Raw genomic sequence first — 25057 nt, forward strand, 5'->3', positions numbered from 1 at the left:
GGGCTTATAAAAAAGATGGAAGGCAACTTTTTGCTCTGTCAGATAATGATAGGACAAGGAGGGGCAGAGGGGGAAATGTTAACATGCACCAAAGTCTTCTCTGAGAGAGAAATGCAACCCGAAGCCTCCACAGATCATGTCTACCCCACCTCTGCAATGCCCTTTCTCATGCTCTGGTGCCTGCCAAGTTCATCCCAAGTACCACCAGACAGAGGGCTCTCCTTTATTCCCATCTGTCCCAAATCTTTTGCATTTCCACAAGCACCCTTCCCTCCTCCTCCACTGACTGCAGTGCCTGACCTGGACAACACTGCTTCGCTTGGTCTTCCAGTGATTGCAAGAGCCACATTAGACTACTCAAAGTACTAGATATCCATACCAAGGATGACACATGAACAAGATTTTATACAGCAGGGGATACCATAGCATAATGCTCTCCTACATTCCTGGTCTTACACATGCAGACTACAAGACACCTTTCTCAAGGTGTCTTGAAAGCAGTCACATGAACTTTCAGAAACACTTAGTAGACGCTAACCACAGGCCAAGAATAACAAAGCTTTAAGTTTCATTTTGCTCTCTCCCTCCGACCCTCTGCTGTTGCAGCCAGAAATAAAGCAAGCAGTTTAGCCCTGGAATCACATTTGGACGAAACCCATTCCCTTCAGCTACTACAGCAAACTACACTTCCTCCTCACTGTCTTCCCATGTTTTTAAGGCAGAGGAAGCATCAGACTTTCTGTCTCAAGCAGCAGACGTTTCCCTGCTCAGGCTCGACAAAGGAGAGAGACTTCCCATTGTGCTCCTTCTGCCCACGCCAGGCAATCTTTTCCACGGCGTGCAGTGCTTACTGCACACTCCATTCCTGCCTGATTTCATGCTCTCATTCTATCAAGAATCACCCTCCTACACGAATCAAAATACAGCAACTGGCGGCTGTGAGAACTGCTGGATTTTAAGTCAGGAGAGACCACTGCCACCGACTGCTCTGCCACCCGCGGACCGACGGACTCTGGCTGATCTCTACAGCAATGTGGATGTGGCTCATCAAGGGGCAGACATGTCCCAGGGCTTCCCAGGCTCTGCTGCACCTTAAAACTAGTTCCGATTTTGCACATGTGGGGCTTCAACTTAAAGGAGTGGGTGGGCAACCCCAAGGCATATGGAGCTCATCAGTACCAGTTACTCTTTGCCCTGTGGAGGTCCCATTTCCAGTTTTACTCCTTTTTGACAGCGGAGAGAGCAGCTTCCAACCATGCAAGCACAGTATTTCAAGAGATGATTTCCAAGAGCTACTTGGACTGTGTCTCCACACCTGCACCCTCAATGCACTGGGAGCACAGGAGAAGGGACCTCAGAAGGCCTAGGGCAGAGTGACAAAAGGGCCAAGCAGCACGGGAAAGCTCTGCAGTCCCTTCCGTATCTTGAATGACCTTCAGGTATTTGTTAGAGGAGTCATGCACCCACTATATTTCACCAAATCATCTGCCTTTGAGCATCTTGCACACATCTCCTTCTCTGGAGATATTCAAGGCCCGTCTGGGCGCCTACCTGGGCAGCCTGCTCTAAGGAGCCTGCTTTGGCAGGGGGGTTGGACCCGATGATCTCTTGAGGTCCCTTCCAACCCCTACAATTCTGTGATCTTCTGCTCTCTGCTTACAAGGCAACTCCTAATAGATATAAAAAGTCTCCTCATCTTACTGCAGCAGACAGTTGAAATTTTCGGGGAAAACACAATGATAATAATATACGGTGTTACTTGAAACTCCTGTTTCAGTTCAGAGACTTACACTCCTGCTTTCTATAATCCATGGCAACAAGTAATTATTCCATCCCACAACAAAACAAAAACAATGACACCTAAGGGAAGAACTAGTATTTTACTAGTTTCACTGACAATGGTAAACAAATTTTGAAGAAAATACAAAGCATCTCTGGTATGCTTTTCTACGCCTTACAATTTGTAGTTATAATTTCAGGCCATTACCTAAAGAAAGGCTGAATTGTACCAGCCAGGATTGCAGGGAAATAATTATAGTATGGGTCATCCTCCGAGAGTCTGAGAAAGACGTTCTCAGGAAAAACAACAACAAAAAAAATACCCATTATGAAAAGGAGCTTCCAGCCGCGGCTCACAAGCCATGATCTGTTTACGTGGTTACACTTAAAACTGGGTGGGACAGGTGAGTGTAAAAAGATATTACCAAGGCAGGCCCAAGAGTGACTACCCAATTAAGTCTGCAGCTGGAAGTAGCTGCATTTTTTTTTTCCTGTTTGAACCTTGGAAACCACAATTCCTGTTACAACAATCATTCGCTCACGCTGATTAAGTGGGAAACGAATTCTGCACTTCTCCATGGAGCTGGAGCAGAGAGAGGTGGATGCAAGCCTCCTGCACAAGGGCAGGTCTGTCGGTACCATGTCCTGGTCTCCTGTCGTTGTGGGTGGACCGGCTGCCTGCTGTGGCTTTATAGGAAGATGCTCCTTGTAGGCCTTAATGGACTAGCAAAAACACAAGTACAAGGAAGAGTCAAACATGAATGAGACAACAGAACATGGTGGTGCACGCTCTTCTGTTTTCTTCCGTTGACTTACTCAGTGCCTTTAGAGCAGTCTCCTCCTGGAGAGATGAGCCTTTCAGGCAGGAGACATCTCTGAAGCAGGCTGTACTGCTCAGGTCCCGGCCAAGCACAGCCCAGGCTTCGCCCTTTACACTTCTCTCAGCAAACCGTACCTTGCAAAACAGCCACACGCATCCAATCTGATTTTCCCCCGTCTCAGTAACACAGGTTATGCAAGCCCTTCATTAATCACATTTCAGCTATGTGGGAGAGAAGTCAGCAGCCTTCACATCCACAAACTATGCAACTCGGTTCTCACCTATTCAACATACTCCTACACGACTGCTTACATAAAGCCAGACGCCATGAGAAAACAGAGCACAGGCCACTCATCTTTAGTAACAGTTTTGTCTCTTACGATCAAATATGGATTAGCTGTATCTCCTCATCCTCTCCTCCCCACCCCGAATGCCTGCAATATAATTAAACCACTACAAAGAATCTACAGGCAAATACTTGAGTGCTTTTTTTCTCCTAAATAAAAGTCAGAAGCAATGAATTATCACATGCATTTCCCCACCCCTCCTCAAGTTCCCTACCTTTCCAAAACATGAATCAACTTTATTCATAATAATGCCCGAGACTAAGAAACTCATGATTCGCTAACAGCATGTAAATCCTAAATAAAGCATCGACACCCAACCGTGCCTCGCAATAAAAGCCTCACACCTCTGAGCTGAGAAGTTAGCCGGTGTTCCTAAACAAGCTGTCATCCTATAAGCACTGTGACCGAGACCAGGATGCGGGCTATTTCATCACAGATCACCTAAGCAGCATCGTAACAGCTGCTCGTTTATTCATTCTGAATCAGACGTATTGCCATTTTTAGTTATATAATTGGCAAAACTTCATTTCCACACAATTCCTAAAAACCATAAATATTGCAAAGCACGCTGCTGTTCAAAGGCTATTGCAGAGGGAATGCTGACCACGAAAGGAAAATTGTTCACATGTTGGTACAGTTAAAAAACAAAATTAAAAAAAGATAATTGCTTAATCTAGATTCCCATGCTTATTAAATACCACCTACATTAAATGCCAATACATCTTTCATAATTCTTTCCAGTTCCAAAACGGTATCACCCGCGTTTGCCAAACCTTGGCTCTGTCACCGTAAACACTCCGATCTCAGATTAACAGTTAAAAACTGTAGCAAGACTGGGAGCAGGACAGATCAATCTACAAGTTCAGAGACGAATTTCTGTTCTCACCTGCAGTTTTTCAGAACCAGATGAGGAAACAGTACCTGGCTACGTGTCGGGCCTGACCTTATACACGGCAATGCTGCGGCACACACGGAAGCACGTCTCTTTTGAAGGAAGCACTGACCTCCCTGCAAGCTGTGGCAACCACTTACTTTCTGAGGATGTGTACTTTTATTTCCTTTGGCATTTCCCAATTTCTAAATGTTTAGGGTAAAGACTCTGAGGTAGAGCTGAAGACCTTTCAGTTTTGAAGAGTCTGAGCATCTCCATCTCTTCTTCACCTCCCTCTGGATCAACAATGGGCCAAGTCCCATGAAAGAAAATTCACCCTGGTTTCACATATGCTCATTTGCCAAAGATAGCAGTGACTTTTCAACACTAACCACTAAAGAAAAATAATGAAACAAATGAAAAACATCAAACAAAAAACATCAGAAAAAAACACCTTTTAGGGTTCTCATTCTAGTATTGAGAAGCTGATATTCAAGTCACTGCAGAATGTGCAGAATAACATGACTCATTCACTCACAGAAACTACACTTCTAAAAATAAGCAGAAATCTACACGAATATAAACATTTTTATAACGCCACATGCTGCCATCCTGGCTGAGAGTTGACATCACTCCCTTTAAAACACAAGCTTTTCGTCTGGAGACATGAGAATAGTAGGTAAAGAGCAATTCAAAGAAAGAGGAAGTCCATACAAGGTTCCAGCAACCTAACAGATAGCATTCACACGTGCCAGATGAACTGGATACCGTCAGCTCCTGCCAGGAAGATGGTTACAGAGACATTCCTCTCATCTCATTCATCACAGAGGACTGTAAAGCGAGCTTAATGCTGCCCCTTGCACATTAGTTCAAGCATGCAGAATTTGCTCTTCCTAGAACAAAAAGGCTTACAGAAAATAGCTCGTGACAATCTTAAGATCACTTCTGTGAAATAGCTGGTGAAGAAGATGCCTGCTAAACCCCAGGGAAAATTCATCAAGACTTTGTGCCATGTGTTTTCATTAAGTCTGAACTCCATCTGCATCCAGGTAACAGCTGCTGTACAATTAAGTGCATCACCCAGGCTGCCTTGGTCAGTTAAGTAGGTGGTGGGTTTTAATTACCCCATCTAATGTTCCACAATCACATAACATAACATTATACAGGAAAACCTCAGCAACATTAAAAATCACTTCAGTGGGTGCTCAGCCAGGTAACTACAAAAAGACAAGCAAATGAGTGGCTTCAACTGTCCCCTGCTGGAGCTTGTACCAGCACTTGCTAGGACTGAAGGGTTAATTTGAAGAAAGCAAAGAGGTGGCTGCCTGGTCAGGTGAGCACTTCCACTGTGAAATGTGGTTAACGTTTGGACTCGATGATCTTAGAGGTCTTTTCTAACCCAAATGATTCCATGAAATCACTAGGAATACCTGTCAGCACGTGGCTAATTTCATGAGAGACTAGAAAATAAGGTTTATTTTGCAATAATTGGAAGCTAACAGAAAACAGAATGATTAGAAACTGGAAAAAAAAAAAAGAAGAAAGAAGTCAGGTGCTTATTTATTTATCATGCTATTATAGCACTGAGGAGCCTTACTTGCACGGTATCTGCTGCACTGGACAAGCAGAAGGGACTCCTTCCCTGGCTGAGGGCCAAACAAGCCATGTGTTAATATACACCTCAACATTATCCTACAGCACCACAAAAACACAAAGCATAGCTCCAGCCAGGATGAAATGAAATTATAATCCATTGTTATTAAAAAAAAAAAAAAAGACCATTATTGACTTCATGGCTCTGTGCAGAGATGTTTCAGGTCAGAGGGAGGTCACACTGCTAGCACAAATAGAAATGCCAGCCCTGCTTTTCCACTCCAAAAGAAAGAATCTACAATACTGTACGGCAGCCAACTAGTAAAAGTTGTCTTGGTTTTTGAAAAGGCCAACTTGTGTTACTGCAAGTATTTGCTAGTCACATAGCTCCCACAGAGGTATCATCCTAAGATGAACTTGGTTTCTTTTTAAGTCATTGGCAGATTCACAGCAAGTAAAAGCTGCAGCTCCTCCCAGCACACAAGCACAGTGTTTCCCGTTCCAAAGATGGTTTAAATACATGTAGTAGAGGAAAAATAAAAGAAATGAGACATGGCAACTCAGAAGATGAACTGGACTACATGCTACTGGTTATTCAAATACCTGCAGTGCTGTGGTATGTGACCATTTGAAGGCAGCTGGTCATCAGACCATCAAAGTAAGGAAAGAAACAAATGAGCAAATACCCTCTTTCCTTCAGAAGCACTGACTTCACCTAAAGTCATCTCATGGTCATGCTGTTTTAGACAGACTGAAGCTGTACCAGCACATGGGACAGATTCATCCAACCTGCAACCTACCACAATGCTATCACAGCATATAATCGTTCATCCCCAACTCTCAGTCATATTACCTTAGCAGAACAAGCATCTCTTTTCCTACAGTTAAGGCTCTCTTCTTTTCTAATGAAGAGTTTGGACTTTACATTTATGGGGAAGAAACAGAGACTTCTTGTTAACTCTGAATATTCAAATTAGGATAATGACATATATATATCTATTTATTTTAAATACTAGGTCATGCAACCTGCTCACCAAAGTACTCCTCATGGCAAATAACTTCTATCTGAACTCTAAAGGAGGGTGGAGGAAGGAAATCAAACATTTTGTTTTCCGCATGCTGCATCATACTCCAGTGTATCTGTTGGGAATACTCCTATAGGGACATATCTCAATGTCAAACAGCAGTAAGTGTTAAGTTAGGGTGGTTCGCTTGTTTTAACTTTGGCAGTGTATTTGGTTACTGAGTCAAATCTCAATGAGCTGTTCAGCCTGCCAGTGCTATTCTTTCCGCAAACATAAAACTTGTCGAAATGTAGGTCAGAGAAAAAAGTTCAATAGGATGAGAACAACGTCTGAACTTTCCATTTTGAAGTAGCAATAGGGTTTTGTATGGAAAAATTTCACATCCTTGTAATTTTTCTTAACAAAGGAATGAAAGAAAACCTCACAGCTATTTTGGTACATGAAGAACCCCACTTTTAACAACAGTAGCGAACAGGAAATCTACAAGGATTGAAAACGTTACTTTTTTTGTCACTATGACTGAACAGAAGCTTGGAAGAGTTACTGTTGCATAAAATGTATAATGGAAGAGAAGTAAAAGAGCACTAAATTGTAGAAAACACTACTGCTGGGGAAAAAAAAAACAAAACACACCTTCCTTGAAAGCCTCTCCATGTTATCAGTCTCACTTTGTCATTCCATACAGACATTAAAAAAAAAAAAAGGTAAGAATTATCTAGCTGATCAGATAAACTTCTTTGTTTAAAGAAAAGCAAAACAATGTGCATGGGGGTGGATCATGTGTAATCTAAATGCAGACTGCCAGTGAGCTAGATGGGTAAATATTGTAGTTTCAGCGGAGGGCCACAAAGATGATACGGGGCCTGGAGCATCTTCCCTATGAGGAAAGGCTGAAGGACCTGAGTCTGTTCAGCCTGGAGAAGAGAAGACTGAGAGGGGATCTTATCAATGTGTATAAATACCTGAGGTGTGGGAAACAGAGGGATTTGGCCAACCTCTTCTCAGTGGTTTGTGGGGATAGGACAAGGGGCAATGGCCACAAGATAGAGCACAGGAAATTCCGCACCAGCATGCGAAAGAACTTCTTCACGGTGAGGGTGACAGAGCACTGGAACAGGCTGCACAGGGAGGTTGTGGAGTCTCCCTCTCTGGAGATATTCAAGGCCCGTCTGGATGCCTACCTGGGCAGCCTGCTCTAAGGAGCCTGCTTTTGCATGGGGGTTGGACCCGATGATCTTTTGAGGTCCCTTCCAACCCCTTCGATTCTGTGATTCTGGGAGCAAGGTGGAAAAAAAAAATTAACATTTAATCATCTCTGGGATATAAAGCGTAGTATACTAAATTTTTAATTTAAAGAGGGCCAATTCATTAGGAAAGCCTGACTGTGGTCTCATCTGTGTCTGAGCACAGTGGATGGGAGTAGAGGTCTCTGTCCCCAGCTGCACAACCTTCTGAGCTAGCAACACAAAGATCTGGAATAAAAATTGCAGTTTTATCAAGGACTGTTGATAATCAACCTCACTTTTCAGCTTCCTTTCTTAATTTGCTGAGTAGTTTTAAATATGTCTCTGTTTAACTGTTTCATTCCAGCAGCACATTCGTTTGCGCTGGTTCCTATTACCTGGATCAAGCAGTATTTCTGTCATGATTCAAATTCCTAACAAACCCCTCTCTCTCAAAAGAAATACAATGCTGATTTGAAGTGTCGTCAACTGAACAGATCCACATCTTCCAGCAGATGAAAGGCCTCGTCTGACAGCACAAGAGCAGCACCCAAACCGCTCTTCCGCAGCACGGCCCGGTACCGGCAATCACGCTTCCCTCAGCCTCGGGTGGCGGAGGGAGGGAACCCGTGTTAGTTTCACAGGCAAGGCACAAATAAGCCAAGAGCTCAACAAGCCGAATGCGAAGCAGTGCCCAGTATCCATAATCCCAAACCTGATTTTAGCAAAGGCCACAAAGCTCAAACACTGCGCTCGCTGCCAGGAAGGCAATGGAGGGGGCGCAGCAGGCCAAGGCCCGGCCTGCAGTCAGTCAGTGCTCCCAGCACACTGATCCCCTGCGGCATGGTCAGACAGCTCCGAAGCTGTCCATGGCAGGCTGCACCCCCAGCACGGCTGGGAACAGGCCACAAAAGTCACTCCATCTCTCTCTTAATGCTGGATCAACCCAGCTTCAAGCACCACAGCACACAGCATCAAGCTGAACGCACTCCGCACAGCACCGCTTCTCTTCCTGCCGCATCTTCAGGACAAGCTCCCCAAGAGTTTTGCTTTGGCTGGAACAACTGTTGCTGGCTACAGCTGGCCACATTGCAACAATTTTCAGTGGTGTCCCAACCACAGGGCATCCAGTTTGCCTCACTGACCCTACCTGCAAGCAAGGGGCAAGGAGAGCCTTGCCCTCAGACTGCCCAACCACTTCTTGCAGTGCTTCCTGCGCTTCTGTAATCCCTCAGCCTCACAGCACTGTGATCAAACATTGCTTTGGGTGACCATTAAATATTTCACAATCAAGAGAAAGGAGATAAGGCTTTGCTTCTGCAATTTCCAATCCCTCTGCAAAAGACAGATACAATCAAATTGCTTCAATCCAACTGATGCTGAACTCGGGCTATCATCCACTAATACCCAAAAAGAGAGCAGAGACTCCCATCCCCCTATTCTTTTTATGCCTGCCAGCAAGAAGACAGGTTTATTTCTTCAGGATTACCATTTTGCTACTGGAACAACTAGATATACCAGTACTGTTGCAACAAATCAGCATAAACCATAATCTTGTTATAAGGCTGTGGGACAGATTAATCCACTGAAAAATCCAGTTTGTTCCAATACAAGCTTTCCTCTAGCTGCGAATGCAGAGAGACATCATCTCAGAGAGTCTCCAAAAACCTGTTCGACCTAGTGTGGGGAAGAGGAGCACAAATACTTCAAATAAACCCAAAGCTGAATGCTGGTGGCACTGCCATCAGTTGGGAATGCTCCACCGCCTTCATCACTCCCACAGATTGAACCTTGGCATCTTGCTTTCTTTGTGTTCATAAAGAACCAGTGGAAAAAAAGAGTAAGGGTAACACCACAGATTGCACTGAGTTTTGTTTGCGTTTGTTTCAAGCCTTCAGAGCAAACATCCCAGAATGAGAAACCTTACTTTGTATGAACTCCAGCCAAGCAAGCCAAAGCACATCTTTCAACACAGCCTGCTCTCCACCCCCACACGGGGGAAAAAAAAATAACAACAAAACAACACTCAGAACAACAGTTTCTTAACATGTGCATTCCAAAACACAGTAACTTTCTGTCACTATCGTAATTACTCTTATTAATGCCGAACATCAAACGTAACTGTATGTTTGTTGTATCTGCATTACAGATTTAGCTGTAAGATTGATCCAACGGAGCAGTCCATTACCCTGGTTACTTACAAACTACCGTAGAAAGCCTCAGCAATTCTTTAAAATACTCTAATACTCCACAACATGGGGAATAGTGCTAACTATTTATCATTGTACTTTAGACTTGAAGGGAAAAAAATGATCTGAGAATTACCCAATTAATTGAAAACTAAGATTCTTATCGAAGAAAGTTTTCTGTTTCTGAAGTTACCTAAGATAAATCTGAAGCTGTAAGAGTAAGAGCAGAGAATCCCGTATCAACTACATTTAAAACGTTCACAGGTTAATAGAACAAAAAAGCTGAACAACTTTTCATTGCATGCAAGGCAGCCTCCAGCCTAGTTTAGTGCTAGTGTAGAGAGAGGGAGACAGGAATTTAAATGTAGATCTAATGTTTAGTTTATTTTCCATTTTTAATTCTCATTGGCAAAGGCAAGGAAAGGAGATTTAAAACATTTGCCTTGCAACCAGGGCACCACATCTAGAAACTAAGACCCCAACCAGTAACTTTCACAAGCAATCTGATCAGCATGGTTAAGAGAATGACAGAACTACCCTACCAAAAGCAAAGTATGGCAGCAATGGGACTTCTGAGCAGCATGCTGCCATCCAAAGCAGCTCTTTTAAATACCTCATTAAGAGAGCTGAGGTTTTCCTTTACTAGAGGCAAGCATTCCTCATGCTAGAAAGCTCCTGCTCAGAAGCATCTATAAATATTGTGAGGGCCACTGGAGGATACACTTCCAAGTGCCTGTTTAACATCGGCTGCCGAGTTGGAGAAGCTTAATACTTAGAGGTGGGAGGTCAGCATTTAGCATTGCACTACGTGCTTTCATTGGCTTCCTATTTACTTCTGAGTACAGCAACAAAATGGTTGCTTTAATTGAGAAACCGACGGCAGCTGCACAACTTTGCGGCTGCAGAAGCTGTCTCTCCCCAGGTGGGATGGTTGGAGCCTGGTCAGGGAAGTCTGGCTAGAGCTCCCTAGATTCAGGGTACCCAGGAAGAAACCTTTAACCCTGCCAACCTCATGGCTTTAAGATCTAGAATACGATTCTAGATTGCCCTGGCAGACAGAAAAGCAGCCTATTCATTCAAGCTTTTCCTGGGCACAGCATGAGAGCCGGGGAGCTGCCTATTGTCAGTTATTTATAATTAGATGATAATTTAAAATACTAGCCAAGTAAGCATGCTCAGTCCTCTCATTATCTATCCAAGTCCTAAAGAGACACTGTGCTTCTTTGTGCTGCACGGCAGTGATCCCTGTTTGAACTTCGGGCATCTTGGACAAACTCCCAATTAAAAATAAAATAGCCAAAACTCAGGAGCTGCTCAAGCGTAGTTTGCTTTGGCTTTGAAAGAACTCATCTTCAATTTGCCTCCGATTTCTGCAGCCGGGCTAGGGACGGGAATAAAACCAGCTGGAAGAAAGCAAGGAGAAGTTCAGCTCCGTGCCGAAGCCGGGCTGCCCGCTGGCTGCTCTCCAAGCCGCCCACCCCATCTCCCCGGGCTGCCAGGGACGGCGCGGGCATCGATCGAGGGCACGGACGTGGCGCCTGCTTGCTGGGGGCTGCTCTCCGTCTCTCCATGCTTCAGCTCCATCAGTCCCGCTCCTCCTGGTAAAACACAAGCGTCAGAAATGGCAGGGCAATGCCTCCTCTTCAAATCCGGACTGACCGCATACGTGTGCGGAGATTGTAGGTGTTCAAGGGTAATTAGGTACCCGCTCGCTTTCGTTACGTGCGGGTACAGGAGGAGTATCTCAGCAAGATGGGAACACTAACGTGAGAAACGCAGCCAGAGCTGCACCTCGCTCTTTCCTGGTCAAGAGCGGTCCTAATCCCAAGCACGATTAATTCTTATTGTTTCAGAGAAATCTACACCAACTCTAAGGTATAAAAAGAATGGCTTTGTTTTTAATAAAACATAAGAGATAAGAGAACGCGGTCCCTTTGGTAATATCTTTATCGTTTTCACAATGCACGAAAAGAAAAAATGCACCTCCCGTGAAGAGGGAAAGCTTCTAGGTTTGGCGAGCAGCATACAGAAATGACAGCAAAGAAAACCCCATCATGCCTCACTTTCCCCTTGAGGATAAATTTATCTTTGCCCACAGGCTATTCGGTCTTAAGATATTTCGTTACGTATTGACAGGAACACAAATGATATTTGACAATACAACCCATAAAGCACACAACAAAGATGATCTTTTCCTCTGGATTGCCCTACATTCAGCTGCAGTGGTACTGCAGCTTTGCTATTCATCTGCAGCCGCATCCTGGGTTCACTGACTGCAACAACATGCATACGTAACTGGTCACGTTTTGCATTTTCATACATAGCCCTGACACCTCTCCGATTCACAAATACAGTAGGAAAATACAGGAAGCATCAGTATAATGCAGATCCTTATTTGGAGACTAGGGCAGAAATAATCTGACCATAAAAAAAATGACATAAACATCTCAGATAGGAGCACGGGAATTCGCCAGTCTGTGTGTTGATAGCCTCTTGCAGAGAGCAAAAGGGGCGTTTTGACCTTTTGCTAAATAGATGCCTGAGCAGAACTGTTAAGAAAGAAGCAGGAATAATTTCATGTTTTAGTAACAGGCCTCTCAGCAACGACAAGCGGTGGCTTACACACACCAAATTCTCCTTCCAGTCAGTCGCACCACATAACAAATGGACAGGGATTACTACTGCTCTTACAAACACACAGTTATCTCCACTCGCTCGCTGCAGGTCAAGCAAGCAGCCAGTGCTGGCTGAGAAAAGGAAACACAACATGCAAAACCTTCCAATTTGTGCTTGAGTCCGGCCAGCAAAACCGTCTTTACTACGTTACACCAAACAGCAGGTCAACATATGAAAAAGAGTAGAAGCCGAGGGAGATCCCACGTTATCTGCACTGATATATACCACCTCTCTGCTGCAAAGTCCAGAATACTTGTTTCCTTCCCACAGCAACTAGTTGAAGGTTGAATTTCTGGTCAGAGCGACTAGAAACCTTCAAGTCTCTAGCAATGTCTGAAAGGACTTTCCCTGCACGCTTTCTCATTTGTGGTAGCACAGGCACAGCTATCGCTCCTGGTACACCCACAGCCAAACACCACGCTGCTGTCTGGGCCAAGAAACAAGTCCTGGATTCCCATCCCTGATTTTAACAAGCTGAGGGAAGAGAAGGAGGCACGGAGGGAATAAGAAGCAGAGTTTGCACAGGAGCTGTAAGAAGCTGGAGGACAGGACAGGACCAACAGCAATGTACCAGTAATGCTGGAAGAGGTGAAAAGGAGGAATGTCCTATCTGAAAGCAAGAGAGGACAACAGAAAACCTACAGAAGCTCCTTGCACTGCTCCATTCTGCTACTGCTACACTGTACTGGATGTTTTGTCTTGCAGCAACCCTGGAAATGCCTGCAGATAACTCCTAACACCTACTGGAAGCCCACCAGTGCAGGACAGGAGTGCGGGGCATAGGCTGAATGGTGCTGATGGGAAAGCCAACAGCTCCTGGAACCCAACCATGCCCTGAGAGGGAGCCATCAAAAGAGGCAACAGGATTTCTGGACAAGAAGGAACGATCTGCGCATGTGGCTTTTTTTTTTTTATTATTTTATTTTATATATATTAAGGAAAAAAAGTTCTTGCTTGCTGATAAAAGGTTTCCTTTATGCATCTTCCCACAAACACAACCTTCCCTCTTTCATCCTCAAAATGGTGAAGTGCCAGAAAGCAACACGAATATTCAGTGCTTGCTTTTATTGGGACGATTATGTAAAAATTGCCATTGGGGGGGAAAAAAGCAAAAAAAAAAAAAAAAGCTGCTAAACAGAAAAACAAATGCATGGCATGGGATATCTGAGGACTTACGGATTACTTTAAAGTAGTTCCTGGAAGCAATTAGTAATTAAGTATTTAGACTGTATGATTTTTACAAACCTAGATGTAAGGAGACCACGCTCTGTTTGGGTCCAACAGCCCAGCACCAGACTCAGTAACCAAGTGAGGGGCACAGACTCTCAGACAAGGCCAGCAGGCACAACTTGGAAATGACTGCCTAAGGTACACACAGCTACCTTTCTCCACTTGTACTCTCAGGTCAGTTTTGGGCACGCACGGTCTTTCTCCTCAGGAAAGAGGCCAATAAAGTTTCAAAGCAATTGTTCTTGAAAGGCGGACTCATACTTCAAGGAGATTTTCCAGTTCACGGAGGCTGAACACTTCTTCATTCCATTCCCAGTGAGCTCTGGACATACCATCCTGTAAAGAGGCCAGCACATGCTAAACTATGGCACATCCACAAAAAAAAAAAAAAAAAAAAAAAAAAAAGATCTGATCCGGGACCACAATGACCCACAACGAGCATAGTTTAATTTACTGTACTCATTATCCAGGGAAGCCAGTCACTTAGCCAGTCACTTTCCACTCTCTTTGAGAAAGTGTTCTTGAACTGCCCTGAAGGATGAGAACTATTGTGCAGTTATGGAGTGTCTTATTTTTTTTCTTATTTTTTATTAATATTATTTTTTTTTTAAAGCAGAGAACTGTCCAGAAAGCCACAGGCAACTTTCTCACCCGCTTGGTTTGGCAGATGACCCTTTAAATGTCACATATTTGAGAGGTACCTATTACGCGCTGCTCGAGCAGCGACCTAAAACCCTAAAAAAGAAACAAAACCCAACGTGGTTGAACACGTTCTTTTCTCTTCTGGGGACTCTCAAGGCCTCACAACCCTGGGGCAGAGGCCAGGGGAGAGCAGGACCCCAGGGCGCACCCAGGGACTCACCCTGGGTGCTCGGCCCCTCCGTGGAAGAGGGAGGAGAGGCACGCCATGTGTGCTCTGAGCACCATCCCAGCACGGCAGGACTCAGCCTTTTAGCACTTCGAAAGAATTTCTGGAAGTGGTTAACGTTCAACCTAAACCTGAATATAGCTAAAGCCCTCTCAGTTCCCCGCGCCATCCTACAATGACCAGTTTATTCATTTCTTCCTGTACCAGCAGTGCAGAAAACATCTTGTGAATGAACAGCTCAGGGTTGTTACTCCGCCCGTTGTCTGACCAGCCCACGGCTCTCCGATCAGCCCCCATCCTCCCCGAAATATCCCAGTTGCCTGAGTTGCAGAGCGGAGCCACGACCCAGCACCGCATGCCCTTGCACAGCACCTTGGCGCAGGCGACCGCTGTCCAGCCAGCGAGCAGCCGCAGCCCTGGGGTCCTTTTTGGAAGAATTGTAGCCTAGGGAGTTATTTCCTCACCCAAACCAGGCGCAAGTTTTGTCATGACTGCGCAGACACAAAGCGGAGCAGTACGTGGTGCAGGCTGCCCCATCAACGAGGGATCTCGGTCCCTGGCTTCGCTTGGGTTCCCCCATTTGGGCTGCAAAGAAAAACCCCCAGCTTCCTCGCGGCAGCCACTAAGGCTTCCCCCGCTCGCTTTGCAGATATTCTTGCAGCGTGCTGTGTTTTAGATAGCATCTACGTTCGTGTCACTGAGATTCAGCCCCGGCATGAGGCAATTCCAGGCTCAACTTCAGCAACCAAGTGAGCTCTCGGGCATCTTCCAGCCTCTGAGACAGCGTTTAAATCTTCTCCAAGAACAGAACCGAATCCTCGGTTCTCTTTAGGAGCCCAAATGACATGTTCGCGGGCCAAGGAAACACGCACAAGTCCAAGTTCTTCGTGATTACAACTTGCACAAATTAGAACAGGAAGGATAAACCCAACAAACAAAAATCACTTTTAAACCTATTTTGCATTTCCTGAAGATGAGCACTTTGAGGAGGCTCCAAGCAACCCTACGCTACCATCGGAGTACCTTCCCTACCGTTCTTCCAAGAACGAACCCGCCCTTTTTGGTTACGTACCCAGAAGCAAGGTCTGGGTGCAGGGGAATAAAAAAGGGAGCGGAGGCAGCCCCACAAGAGCAATCGGCACACGCCTTTCCGCACCAGAAAGCCCGGAGAGCAAAGAGCACAGGTCTTTGCTACACACCTTGCCACACCAAAACTCTTCACAGGAATTTGTGCCTGACCTTCCCTGCCAGGACAGCAGGCCTTGCTGCTTTCCACAGGGAAATCACCGCGGGTTTCTTGCTGAGAGCAAAGCAGCTCTCAGGTGGGCGTGTGCACGCTGCCTAAGAGTGGCACGCAGCTCCACAGACTGCCCAGCAGCAGCTCTTGGGGCTCACATCAGGTCCGTGCCGCGGCCCGGTCAAGATGCTGAGCGTGTTTTGCAAGGCTTGGAAGCATCCCTTTTCAGCCAACGGACCTAGTCCAGAACCAAATCCTGTAGGATACGGCATTTCCTCCCCGCCACCTGCAGCCTCTGTAACACCTCCACTCGCGGGGTGCCGCAGGTCTGGAGGCAGAGCAGCTCTTCTGGCCGATGCCGCGCCTCAGCCAAGAATGCTGGCGCTCCGGCAGAGCTGTGGCATTGTAAGTTTTATGCTGACACGCACACACCGCCACAAAGACTGCAAGGCAGACGTGGCGCTGGTCCTCAGCAGAGAGGCACTCCTCGATCTGCTCATCCAGCTGGATTTCACGCTCCTGCACCGGGCCTTCAAACCCCAGCATCAGCTGTTCTAAGGAGCAGACTTGGCTTACAGGTGAAGGTGCAGCGAAGTCAGCTCCCCGGGCTTTTCCCACTATAAACGGTACGAAGAACGCAGGCTGAACGCACCACCTAAAATTCATTCCAAAGGAGAGCACCATTCCAAGCCCAAATTTCAGACGTGAAATATTGCCTCACTGCGTTTTATGGAGGTTGGCTTTTGACTCATATGCAATGCACACTACGATGATGAATATTTTCCTATAGGGGAGAGACTTAAGCTTCCCTAATCCAGCCGACTTACTGCTCCTAATGCCAAGAGGAAATGCAGCAACACCCGTGCCCTTTGCTGCTGACAAACCACTGCAGGAATGACTGGAACACGGCGCAGCTCTTCTCACAGCTTGCATCGAATCCTGGAGCACCAGCCCACGTTGTCCAGTATCCTCTAGCACTGCTTCTTGGCATACTCCCTCGGGTTGCCTTCACTGGGCCATTACAGGGAGTGCCAACCCGTGTAATCACTGAAGCAGGAACACCTAGTCCCAGAACAGCATTTACAGACAAAGCATAAGCAAAAAAAAAACAACAAAGCCCTCCTCTCCTGCACTAGACATGTACCATTCCTCACTTCCATATTTTGTAACAACAGCGTATGATTCATCGCACCACATTTGTTTTAAGATTAAGGGTTTTACTAACCATTTAGGACACTTTAATTCTTTTCATTTTATGTACATCTTGTGCCTTATCTAAAAGCTACACGTAATTTAAATTGAAAAAAAAAAAAAAGCCAAGACACTAAGCTTCCCCTAGGACTTTATCCAAGGATTTAAAGACACAGGTCTTGAACTCTAGTTAAGAAAAGAAGAATAACACTTCACCATCCAATACCTGAACTACTTAACTGTCCAGGAAGAGTTTGCTCTGGTACATACACAGCGGCTTTGTCTAATAGAGTCACAAATTCAGAAGCCAAAATCACGATCATCGTGCACATCAGCAAGAAATCTGAACATTTATTAAGTCTGCCACACGAGGAAGGCAACTATTTGCATCTCAGCAGCCCTACAGCACAACCAAAGATCCAGCGTACTGCAAATGGCACACCGGCTGGAGAGCATACAGTACACGTGAAACCACTGCCAAACACGAAAGCATCTCAAAAACAACCCACAGATTTTTAGGTGTAAAACAGGTATGCTGCTGAACTGTTGTTTGCCTCATCTGGAAGCCAGTGTTACTCCTGGGAATGGGTGTTGCCAAGTTACTGGACTCCGTCTCCAGGAGGGCACTGTAATTTTCACAGACACCATTTGGTAGCTGCAGATTTTAAATGAATTAAAAGCTTTTTCACTAAAATGTTTCTGGAACACATCTCTGCCAACCGGGGAAAAGGGAAGAAAAAAAAAACCACACAACAAAAAAACAGTAGCAGTGGTTAGCGGCAACCTGTCAATTGTTTTTTTCATTCAATTGTCCTGATGGCGACACAGCAGACAACAAGGTAAAGTAGGAAAGAAGAGAAAGCAAGATGAGTCTGAGACGATGCTTTAAAGGCAGAACATACAGTGCAAGCAGGTGGAGTTTCAAAGCTGCTCAGCACAAAAGGATGAAATTGAGCCTTATGGATAAAACATACCCTGAGATTGGAAAGTTAAAAAACCAAACACCACCAACAAAAAACCACCACACGGGTATTTTGCCTATCTGCACAGTATATGAGAAGTGTCACCTACCAAGATGAAGTGCAACAGACAGCCACACCCGGAGTGCGAAGTCAGACCGTGGCATTTGCCCCGAGTCTGAGCATATCTGAAACCTCCTTTTGGTCTACTCGAAAGCCTTGTCCCACCCCCGCGTGATTCGTACCCCCTTGGATCAACAGCAGGCTTACTGAGACACTCGGCAACGGCTTCTCGAAAGAAGGAGGTCATTCAAGACAATTAAAGCACGGACAGCAGCACCCAGACCTTAAAAGAATAAGATTCTTTGTAGTTTCCAAGCATTGTTCAGCCGCGCTGATAACCCGCGTTTGTGGAGTGACGCAATATGAAATTTTCATTATGTGCGCGGCCAAGCTGTTCTCTGTAGTATGATGTTCTTTGATAAGCTGCGAGGGTGCTCACTTTCGAGATAGTTAGAACTGGAACAAGCCCCACAATAACGTGCTGCAGGGAACAACGGGACACTGAAGGTGCCTGGAGTAGACAGACGTCACAGTGAAAGGTCGTGAAAGGAGAGAAAAAGGGAACCTGAATACCTACAGTAAATAAAATGTCTTTGTGCCAAGCAGCACGAACTCACTATTCACCCCAGCACTGCTCTTCGCAAGAGTTTAGTGAGCGGTAAGAAAAAGAAACCGCCTTTTTAAAAACAGATTGTTACCTATTGTATAGATTTTTCCTTTTTTTTTTTTTCTAGCCACTAGTTCTGTCGTTTCGTCTTAAAGCAACCACACATGTATGCCGCAGAGAAAAGAATTTCCTTCTGAGTCTTAATGGCTCGTAGTGATCCTCAGACTCCCTTCTGGAAAAATTCACCACCATTTTTTCATAGCGCACAGCAGGGAATCGCTTCTCCATGAGCTGAGGTCTTCCCCCAGCTGGCCAAGTGCCATGTTTGATCCCTACAGCATTGGTTTCCCAAACACGTTTTTAGGGCATGTACAAATATGTTTATTCCTTGTGAAAAAAATAAAATACCAGAGGATAACCTCTTAATCCCATAAACTTTAGTCTTCATACACAAGGCCTGAACTCTTCATAGGCAATCTGTGGGTCAAAACTAGCTTCTAGCAAAGTCTGCTTTTCAGCTGCTTGCGGAAACAGCAGCGTTGGCAGGGTGAAGGGGAGTCCCACCAAGTACAAGAAAACAGACTTTTGGAGCCTGAAGCAGTGAGCTTACAAAGAAAAGTTTGGCCTGAAGGTCAGCTCTATGCAAACGACATTTTTCCAGATCTTATCTTTGATAGCATTTCTCTTTTACCCTCCAAAATTATTCTTAGAAAAATAATCGTCAGAAATTTAAAGCCTTGAGATAATCATACCCAGCATCATTTCAGCATTACAAATTAGCAAAAAACAGTCATGTTTTCACTTTTTGCCTTTCCGGCTGATAACCTGAAGACAGCCAGCCCAAGCTTGCACGCACGTCCGTGCCTTCCCAGGGACCAGCTACGCGCACCTTCTGCCCTATGGCAATGGCCAAGAGCTCGGACAAGAGCTCTTTTTGCTGCGGGATCCTAGAGTGAAATCCTTTTCCCGCTGACCCCAGACACAAGCCTCTGTGTCACTGGGGTGGGACTCTGCTGTGACAATGCAACTTGGGGCGGCCGGGGGAAGAGTGCAGGAAAAACACAGCACAAAGCTCGCTCGCCTCTCACTCTTTGGATCTTGCTTCTTTTCATCTGCAACAGCCCACTCTGAATTATGCAGTGTTACATAAAGTTCATTCATTTTCTTTGGGATGGTGCTTAGTACTCTTTCAGCAGCTTTGCATTTGAGTTGTCCTCTGGAAATATTTAAGTTTATGTGCTGGAAAAACATTTGTTTCCTCTCTGGAGTGACAGAATCTTTATTCTGCACTCTATTTGCCCAATTAACGTAACGATATTCACCAGAAAAATAGTGAAACACAAAGCCAATTAAAACAAACCTGGAGGGTCAGGCCATCTTCAAAATGGCCATCTTAAAAACTTATCTTGGCATCCAAGAGCATAACCTGGAACCCAACTAAACAGTCCTAAAATTTCACCTGAAAAGCAGAAGTTCACATATTTATCATTTATAGGCAGATAAGGTAGGCACTGCTGCCTAATTACTTCCAACTGTACCTTCATGTAGCACAAGAGACTACTTCCTCCCATTCCTCCCTTATCCTGTATCATCAAGAAAAATCCTCCCTTCTTAGCAGAGGACCAAATTTAGTGCACATAAATATTTCATAACTTCATTCTGTCAAGAAATCAAACTGAACTACTTAAGGGCATTCTTCCAGGAGCTGCACATCCAGTATGAAACTGCATTCATCATACCCATCCTCCCCCTTCAAGCTGAAAGGCCTGAAGGTGAGGCAACAGTGAAAAAACGGAGATATTGTGTGCATATCATACAAGAACATTACGCATACAGTGCTAAATTCCATTAAGAAACATGGAAACAACACAGTAAGGCTGGCCTCTTCCGAAGAAAGTAAGTCTTCAGTTTTTCAGTCCCCCATTACACCCTGGTCCTCCACAAGAAATGAGTTCTGACTGTCACAAAACCTTACCATGACTGAAACAACCAGTCTTAAAACAACCCGCTGCTGCAGACAGCATAGCCAACCACGCAACCGAAAGGTGACTGAAGACAGACATCTACAGGTGGTTTGACTTCCAACAGCACCGAATGCTTGCAGCTTCCACTGGTCTCCGCAGGAATTCAATGCTTAAAGAACAGACAAGGCCACTTCCACACAACTAAAACTTGGACATGTTGGTTATCTGCAAGCTGTGCCTTCAGCAGTGTGGAGACCAGAGCTGTACCCCAATAAAACCGGCAGAAGACTCTACTTTGTTAACAGGGGTAGCCCTAAACTGCCTAAGCATTGGATGACACGCACCTGGAATGGATTTTATGTTTATTTCCTTCAGTACTGCACCAAGCAATTCCCTGACAGAGCTCCACTCAGCAGCTTTGCAAGGCAAGGCGGGAGATGCAGAGCACCCACCCTGGGCCAGGAGGTGCTCCCATCATTTGCACGCACACCGCACTTGTCTCCTTTCGGAGACTATGCGCTGACTCGTGGCTGCTTCCTTGAATTGCAAGACAACCTCCTTTGGAAATGGGAAAAGCATCCCCTTCGCACCACCGAGACCACGGCGCCTATGTTCTCTACAAAGTATTGATTTGTCTGCCATCTGTAGTCCCTTGGGTTAAAAGGTATGTCTGTACAAGGAGGTAAAAGTAGACCCGAGAGCCTCTGCCCGCGCTCTGAACTGGCCGCACCCCAGCCAGCTCCAGCCCAAAGCCCCTTTGCCATGTTAGCTCCATGCTCTATCCTAGCAGGGCTTAGCATGGGGTCAAACTTTATTCACAGGACGGCTACACCGACAGCTGCCACCCGTCTGGCCATTCCAGGACACGATCAAAGAGAGCTCAGCGTGCTTTAAGTGTGGCACACCAGAAGCAAACAGCCCGTGCACAAGCTCAGCAGCATCTTGTCTCAGTTCAGGGATATTCCTCTCACTGGGTCTGACCCAAGACCCCTCCCCCCCCCCCAGAAAAAAAAAAGTCCGTGAAATGGGTGGAGGGGAAAAATTCCTTGCCTCAAAACCCACACAAAGCTCTTTCAGGTCCCTTCCAGTGAAGCAATTCGAGAGGAGTGGGGAGACTGGGAAGAAGTCTAACACACAGAGAGGGAAATTAATAAGTCATCAATATATATACCCTGTTAAAGCCTGAATCACTGCCAGGAATCTCAAGCAAATTGACAGCCTTAAGTGCAGTGACTGGAGGCCATCTTAGCCGCTGCCCGTGACAGAAGGTATTACCACGAGGAACTCCTTGATACAGCAGCTTGGCCATTATCACAGGACAATACACATTCACCGGCAGGAAAAATAGCCGGCTGCAGTTAAAATGGCAAAGAAGCTTTCCTTTAACCTGCTCCTGAGCACCAGCTCTGAGGAAACACTAGTACTGCACAACCCAGGGACAAAGTCACGAAAGCCCTGGCTCGAATCGCCACCGGATGACGGGAGCTGCAGTTAAGCAATAAACCAGCCCTGGTCTCGCTGGCACACCGGGGAGCGACAGAGGACAATGCCCGTGCTCGTTTTTCACTTTGCAAACAAACAGGAAACTTTGCCAGAGAACCGACCTACGGCATCACACACCTACAGGGCCACCTCACCGGGTAACGAATGACAAAACCCGGGCAAAAATCCCGATTTTGAGTTGTCCTCTGCATTCCCTCAGAGACGGGAGGGCTGGACGGGTTTCAGGGAGCTACCACGCAACGCTACCGCGAAGCGGCCGTGCGAGTTTTTGGAAAAAGTGCCCCCGTCCCCCGGCTGTCTGTGCCGGCAGGTTACTTCCTAAGGCAAGCATCCAGGCACGGCGAAGCACTGCTCCACAGCTATCCTGCCGGGCTGCTCGCTTACGTCCTGGAGTAGAGAGACACACGCACACTTAGCAACTGCAGGTGGGCACCCACGCCAACAGCAACAAAAAGTTATCGGGGGACGGCGCGGGCTCCTCACGCCACCCCTGCTTTTTAACAGCCTTCCTAGGAGGAGGGAAGAGGGGGATTTGCGGGGTAGCCCGGCGTGCTGCCTCCCTCTCCCTCTCCCCCGGCCTTGAAGCAGCATCTCCCACCGCACACCGGCTGCCGGGCACCGCTGCCCCCCGGCCATTTCGGTGCCCGGCCCCAGCCCCGCGCCGCCGCCCCCCGCCGCCCCACGCACCGCTGTCCAGCCGGGCGAGCTGCGGGAGGCGGTAGGTGCTGACGAGCAGGTCCAGGGGCACGGCCACCGCGCTCCACTTGACGTCCTTCAGGCTGAAGCCCGGACAGGGGCCGGGGTCCATCTTCCCACCCGGGCAGGGCGGGCAGCGCCGGCGGGACGGGAAGGAGGGAGGGAGGGAAGGAGGGAAGGACGGAGCTCGCCTCGCTCAGCGCCGGCCGCCGCGGGACATGCCGGGCTAGGCGGAGGGGGAGGCCCGCCGGGCGGCTGCCGCTGCTCCCGCCGCCCCTCGGCACCGGCTGGGGCCGCCCGCCGCCGCCGCCGCGCCTGGCCCAGGAAGCGCCATCCCAGCACTGACTAATCAACAGGGTGCGAGCAACGCCTGCGCAGCTGCCGCTCCTCCCCGCTCCGAAAAGGAAAGTGCCGGGCCGACCGCCCGCCTGCCCGCCCGCCCGCACGGCGGGGAGCGCGGATCGCCGCCGCCGAAGCCGAGCCCGGCCCTCTCGCTCCACCCTCCGGGCGCTCCCCCGACGCGCAGCCGGGGGGGGGGGGGGGGACCCGCACCGCGACCGGGGGTGGGGGCGCCTCACGCCGGGCCCGGGTCGGGCACCTGGCGCTGCAGCCCGGGGAGTGTGTGGGGAGGTGGTTTTGGGGTGGTTTTGGGGTGTTCTAGGGCGCCCCGAGTGCAGGTTGTGGCCTCCTTGGAGCACAGGGGCTGACAGAAAGCCCCCTGTACGCTCGCAGTTAGCAGATAAAGTTCATTTCATCCGGGCAGTGCGGATCGCTGCCCCACATCGCCTGGCTGCCAAGGAAATTTACCTGTGAAATTCCTGCCTGGCGCAGGAAGTTTACCTGTGAGATTCATCCTATGTTCAGAAAAATCAAATTACAGGCCAACTTTGATTGTTGTTGCAGTTTTCACCCATGAACCAAATGGATATTTCAAATATGAAGAGCAGTGGAAGGGAGATCTTTGGTTTCTCTTTACCACTATTACTGCGCGTGCAAGTATTAAATATATTCCCTATTTGATGCTCTTCAGGCCACAGGAGAACTGAAAACCAGCTGCTGGTTCTCCTTTCAAGATGGGTTACGTGAGGAGGTCTCACAAAGTGCTCTCTGTCACCATTTTTTATTGCCATCCAGGATCCCCAGCAGAAACCAGGGGAACTTCAACAGGAGCAAATAACTCACAGGTGGCTGCGTGGCATTGTGTTCAAGTTTACTTTGTTCACTTTTGTGTCAAAGCTATTTCATTGCAGTAAAACACTGTATTTAAGACTATATATACGTATACATTTAATGGCTCTACGTAAGGCTGTACCGTTGACCAGAAACAGTACCTCCCAGTGATTTGCAAAACGACGGCAGGCATCCCCAGCTGAGGTCTCTCTCTGGGATCCATCTCCCGTGGCACCTCTCTCCGGGATGGCTGGGTGAGCTCGTGAGGAGCCGTGGCAAGCAGCCCTCCAGCCGCCCGTGCCTCCTCGTGCCCCTTAGCGAGGGGCCAACCGCCGCTGCCTGCTTTGTGGCTGCTGGTGCTGGCACGAGGAGGGCCGAGACAGATCCGCTCTTGTTCTGGTCTGCTGCAAACGGGCCTCATCCACGCTTTGTGGGATGAAACAAAGACTGTGGAAGCCAGAGAGGATGACACAAGCCCAAGTTAGCTTGCTTTAAATGGGTCTGGGTTGCTTTGAACTGCATGCTGATGTGGGCCCGTACTTCGGCTACGCAGTCTGGCTCTGGGATTTCCCAGCCCCATGAAAAACCTTCATTCTCTGAACTCAGTCATGGTGCTGTTAGATCCTACTTACCAGAATTGCTAGCTTTAAAAGACAATGTGGATTTTTTTTTTCAAAGTCGATTCCTCTTTATGAAGTTTGCAGAATGCTTTGAACTACTTCAGTGAATTGAGCTATTGAAGTGCAAAGTGATATAATAGCTAAAAGCATTGCTGTTGAAATATGGAAAGCCAAAGAATGGTTTTAACTTGTTCAGGTTTGATGAGGTTACTGGACACAGTGTGTACGGTAAAGCAGATCAGATCAGACTGGGATTCACCAGGACTTGGAGCACTAGTCTGTCAAGATGTGTTTTTAAATGCAATCTTAGCCAGCATTAATTTCAGGACAGATACGGCCTCGTGGCGTATGCTGCTCCCAGGCATCATACAATTCTGCTATCTGGGAAGAAATATGTCTTTCACACCTGAAACAGTTATTACTGAT

At 47.0% G+C, this 25057-nt stretch overlaps 1 protein-coding gene across 4 annotated transcripts in view; it reads right to left on the bottom strand.

The window, feature by feature from the left end:
• Positions 1 to 23182, bottom strand: part of GAREM1 (GRB2 associated regulator of MAPK1 subtype 1) — a 103271-nt gene extending 80089 nt beyond the window's left edge. For 2 of the 4 annotated variants that reach the window (XM_035553131.2, XM_035553130.2), the window contains exons 1-2: positions 22833 to 23182; positions 13906 to 14089 (exon numbers count right to left, since the gene is read on the bottom strand). Coding sequence is in view for 2 of the 4 variants with exons in the window: in XM_035553128.2 (XP_035409021.1) it covers positions 22833 to 22953 (121 nt within the window). In the remaining 2 variants the exon portion in view is untranslated. Of the gene's footprint in view, positions 1 to 2321; positions 2503 to 2595; positions 2650 to 13905; positions 14090 to 22832 lie in introns of those variants that run through there. The other 2 variants (XM_035553129.2, XM_035553128.2) reach the window with 2 other exon arrangements.
• Between the last annotated feature and the right edge of the window lie 1875 nt (positions 23183 to 25057).

Source organism: Cygnus atratus, chromosome 2 (assembly GCF_013377495.2).
Source record: "Cygnus atratus isolate AKBS03 ecotype Queensland, Australia chromosome 2, CAtr_DNAZoo_HiC_assembly, whole genome shotgun sequence".
Lineage (NCBI taxonomy): Eukaryota > Metazoa > Chordata > Aves > Anseriformes > Anatidae > Cygnus > Cygnus atratus.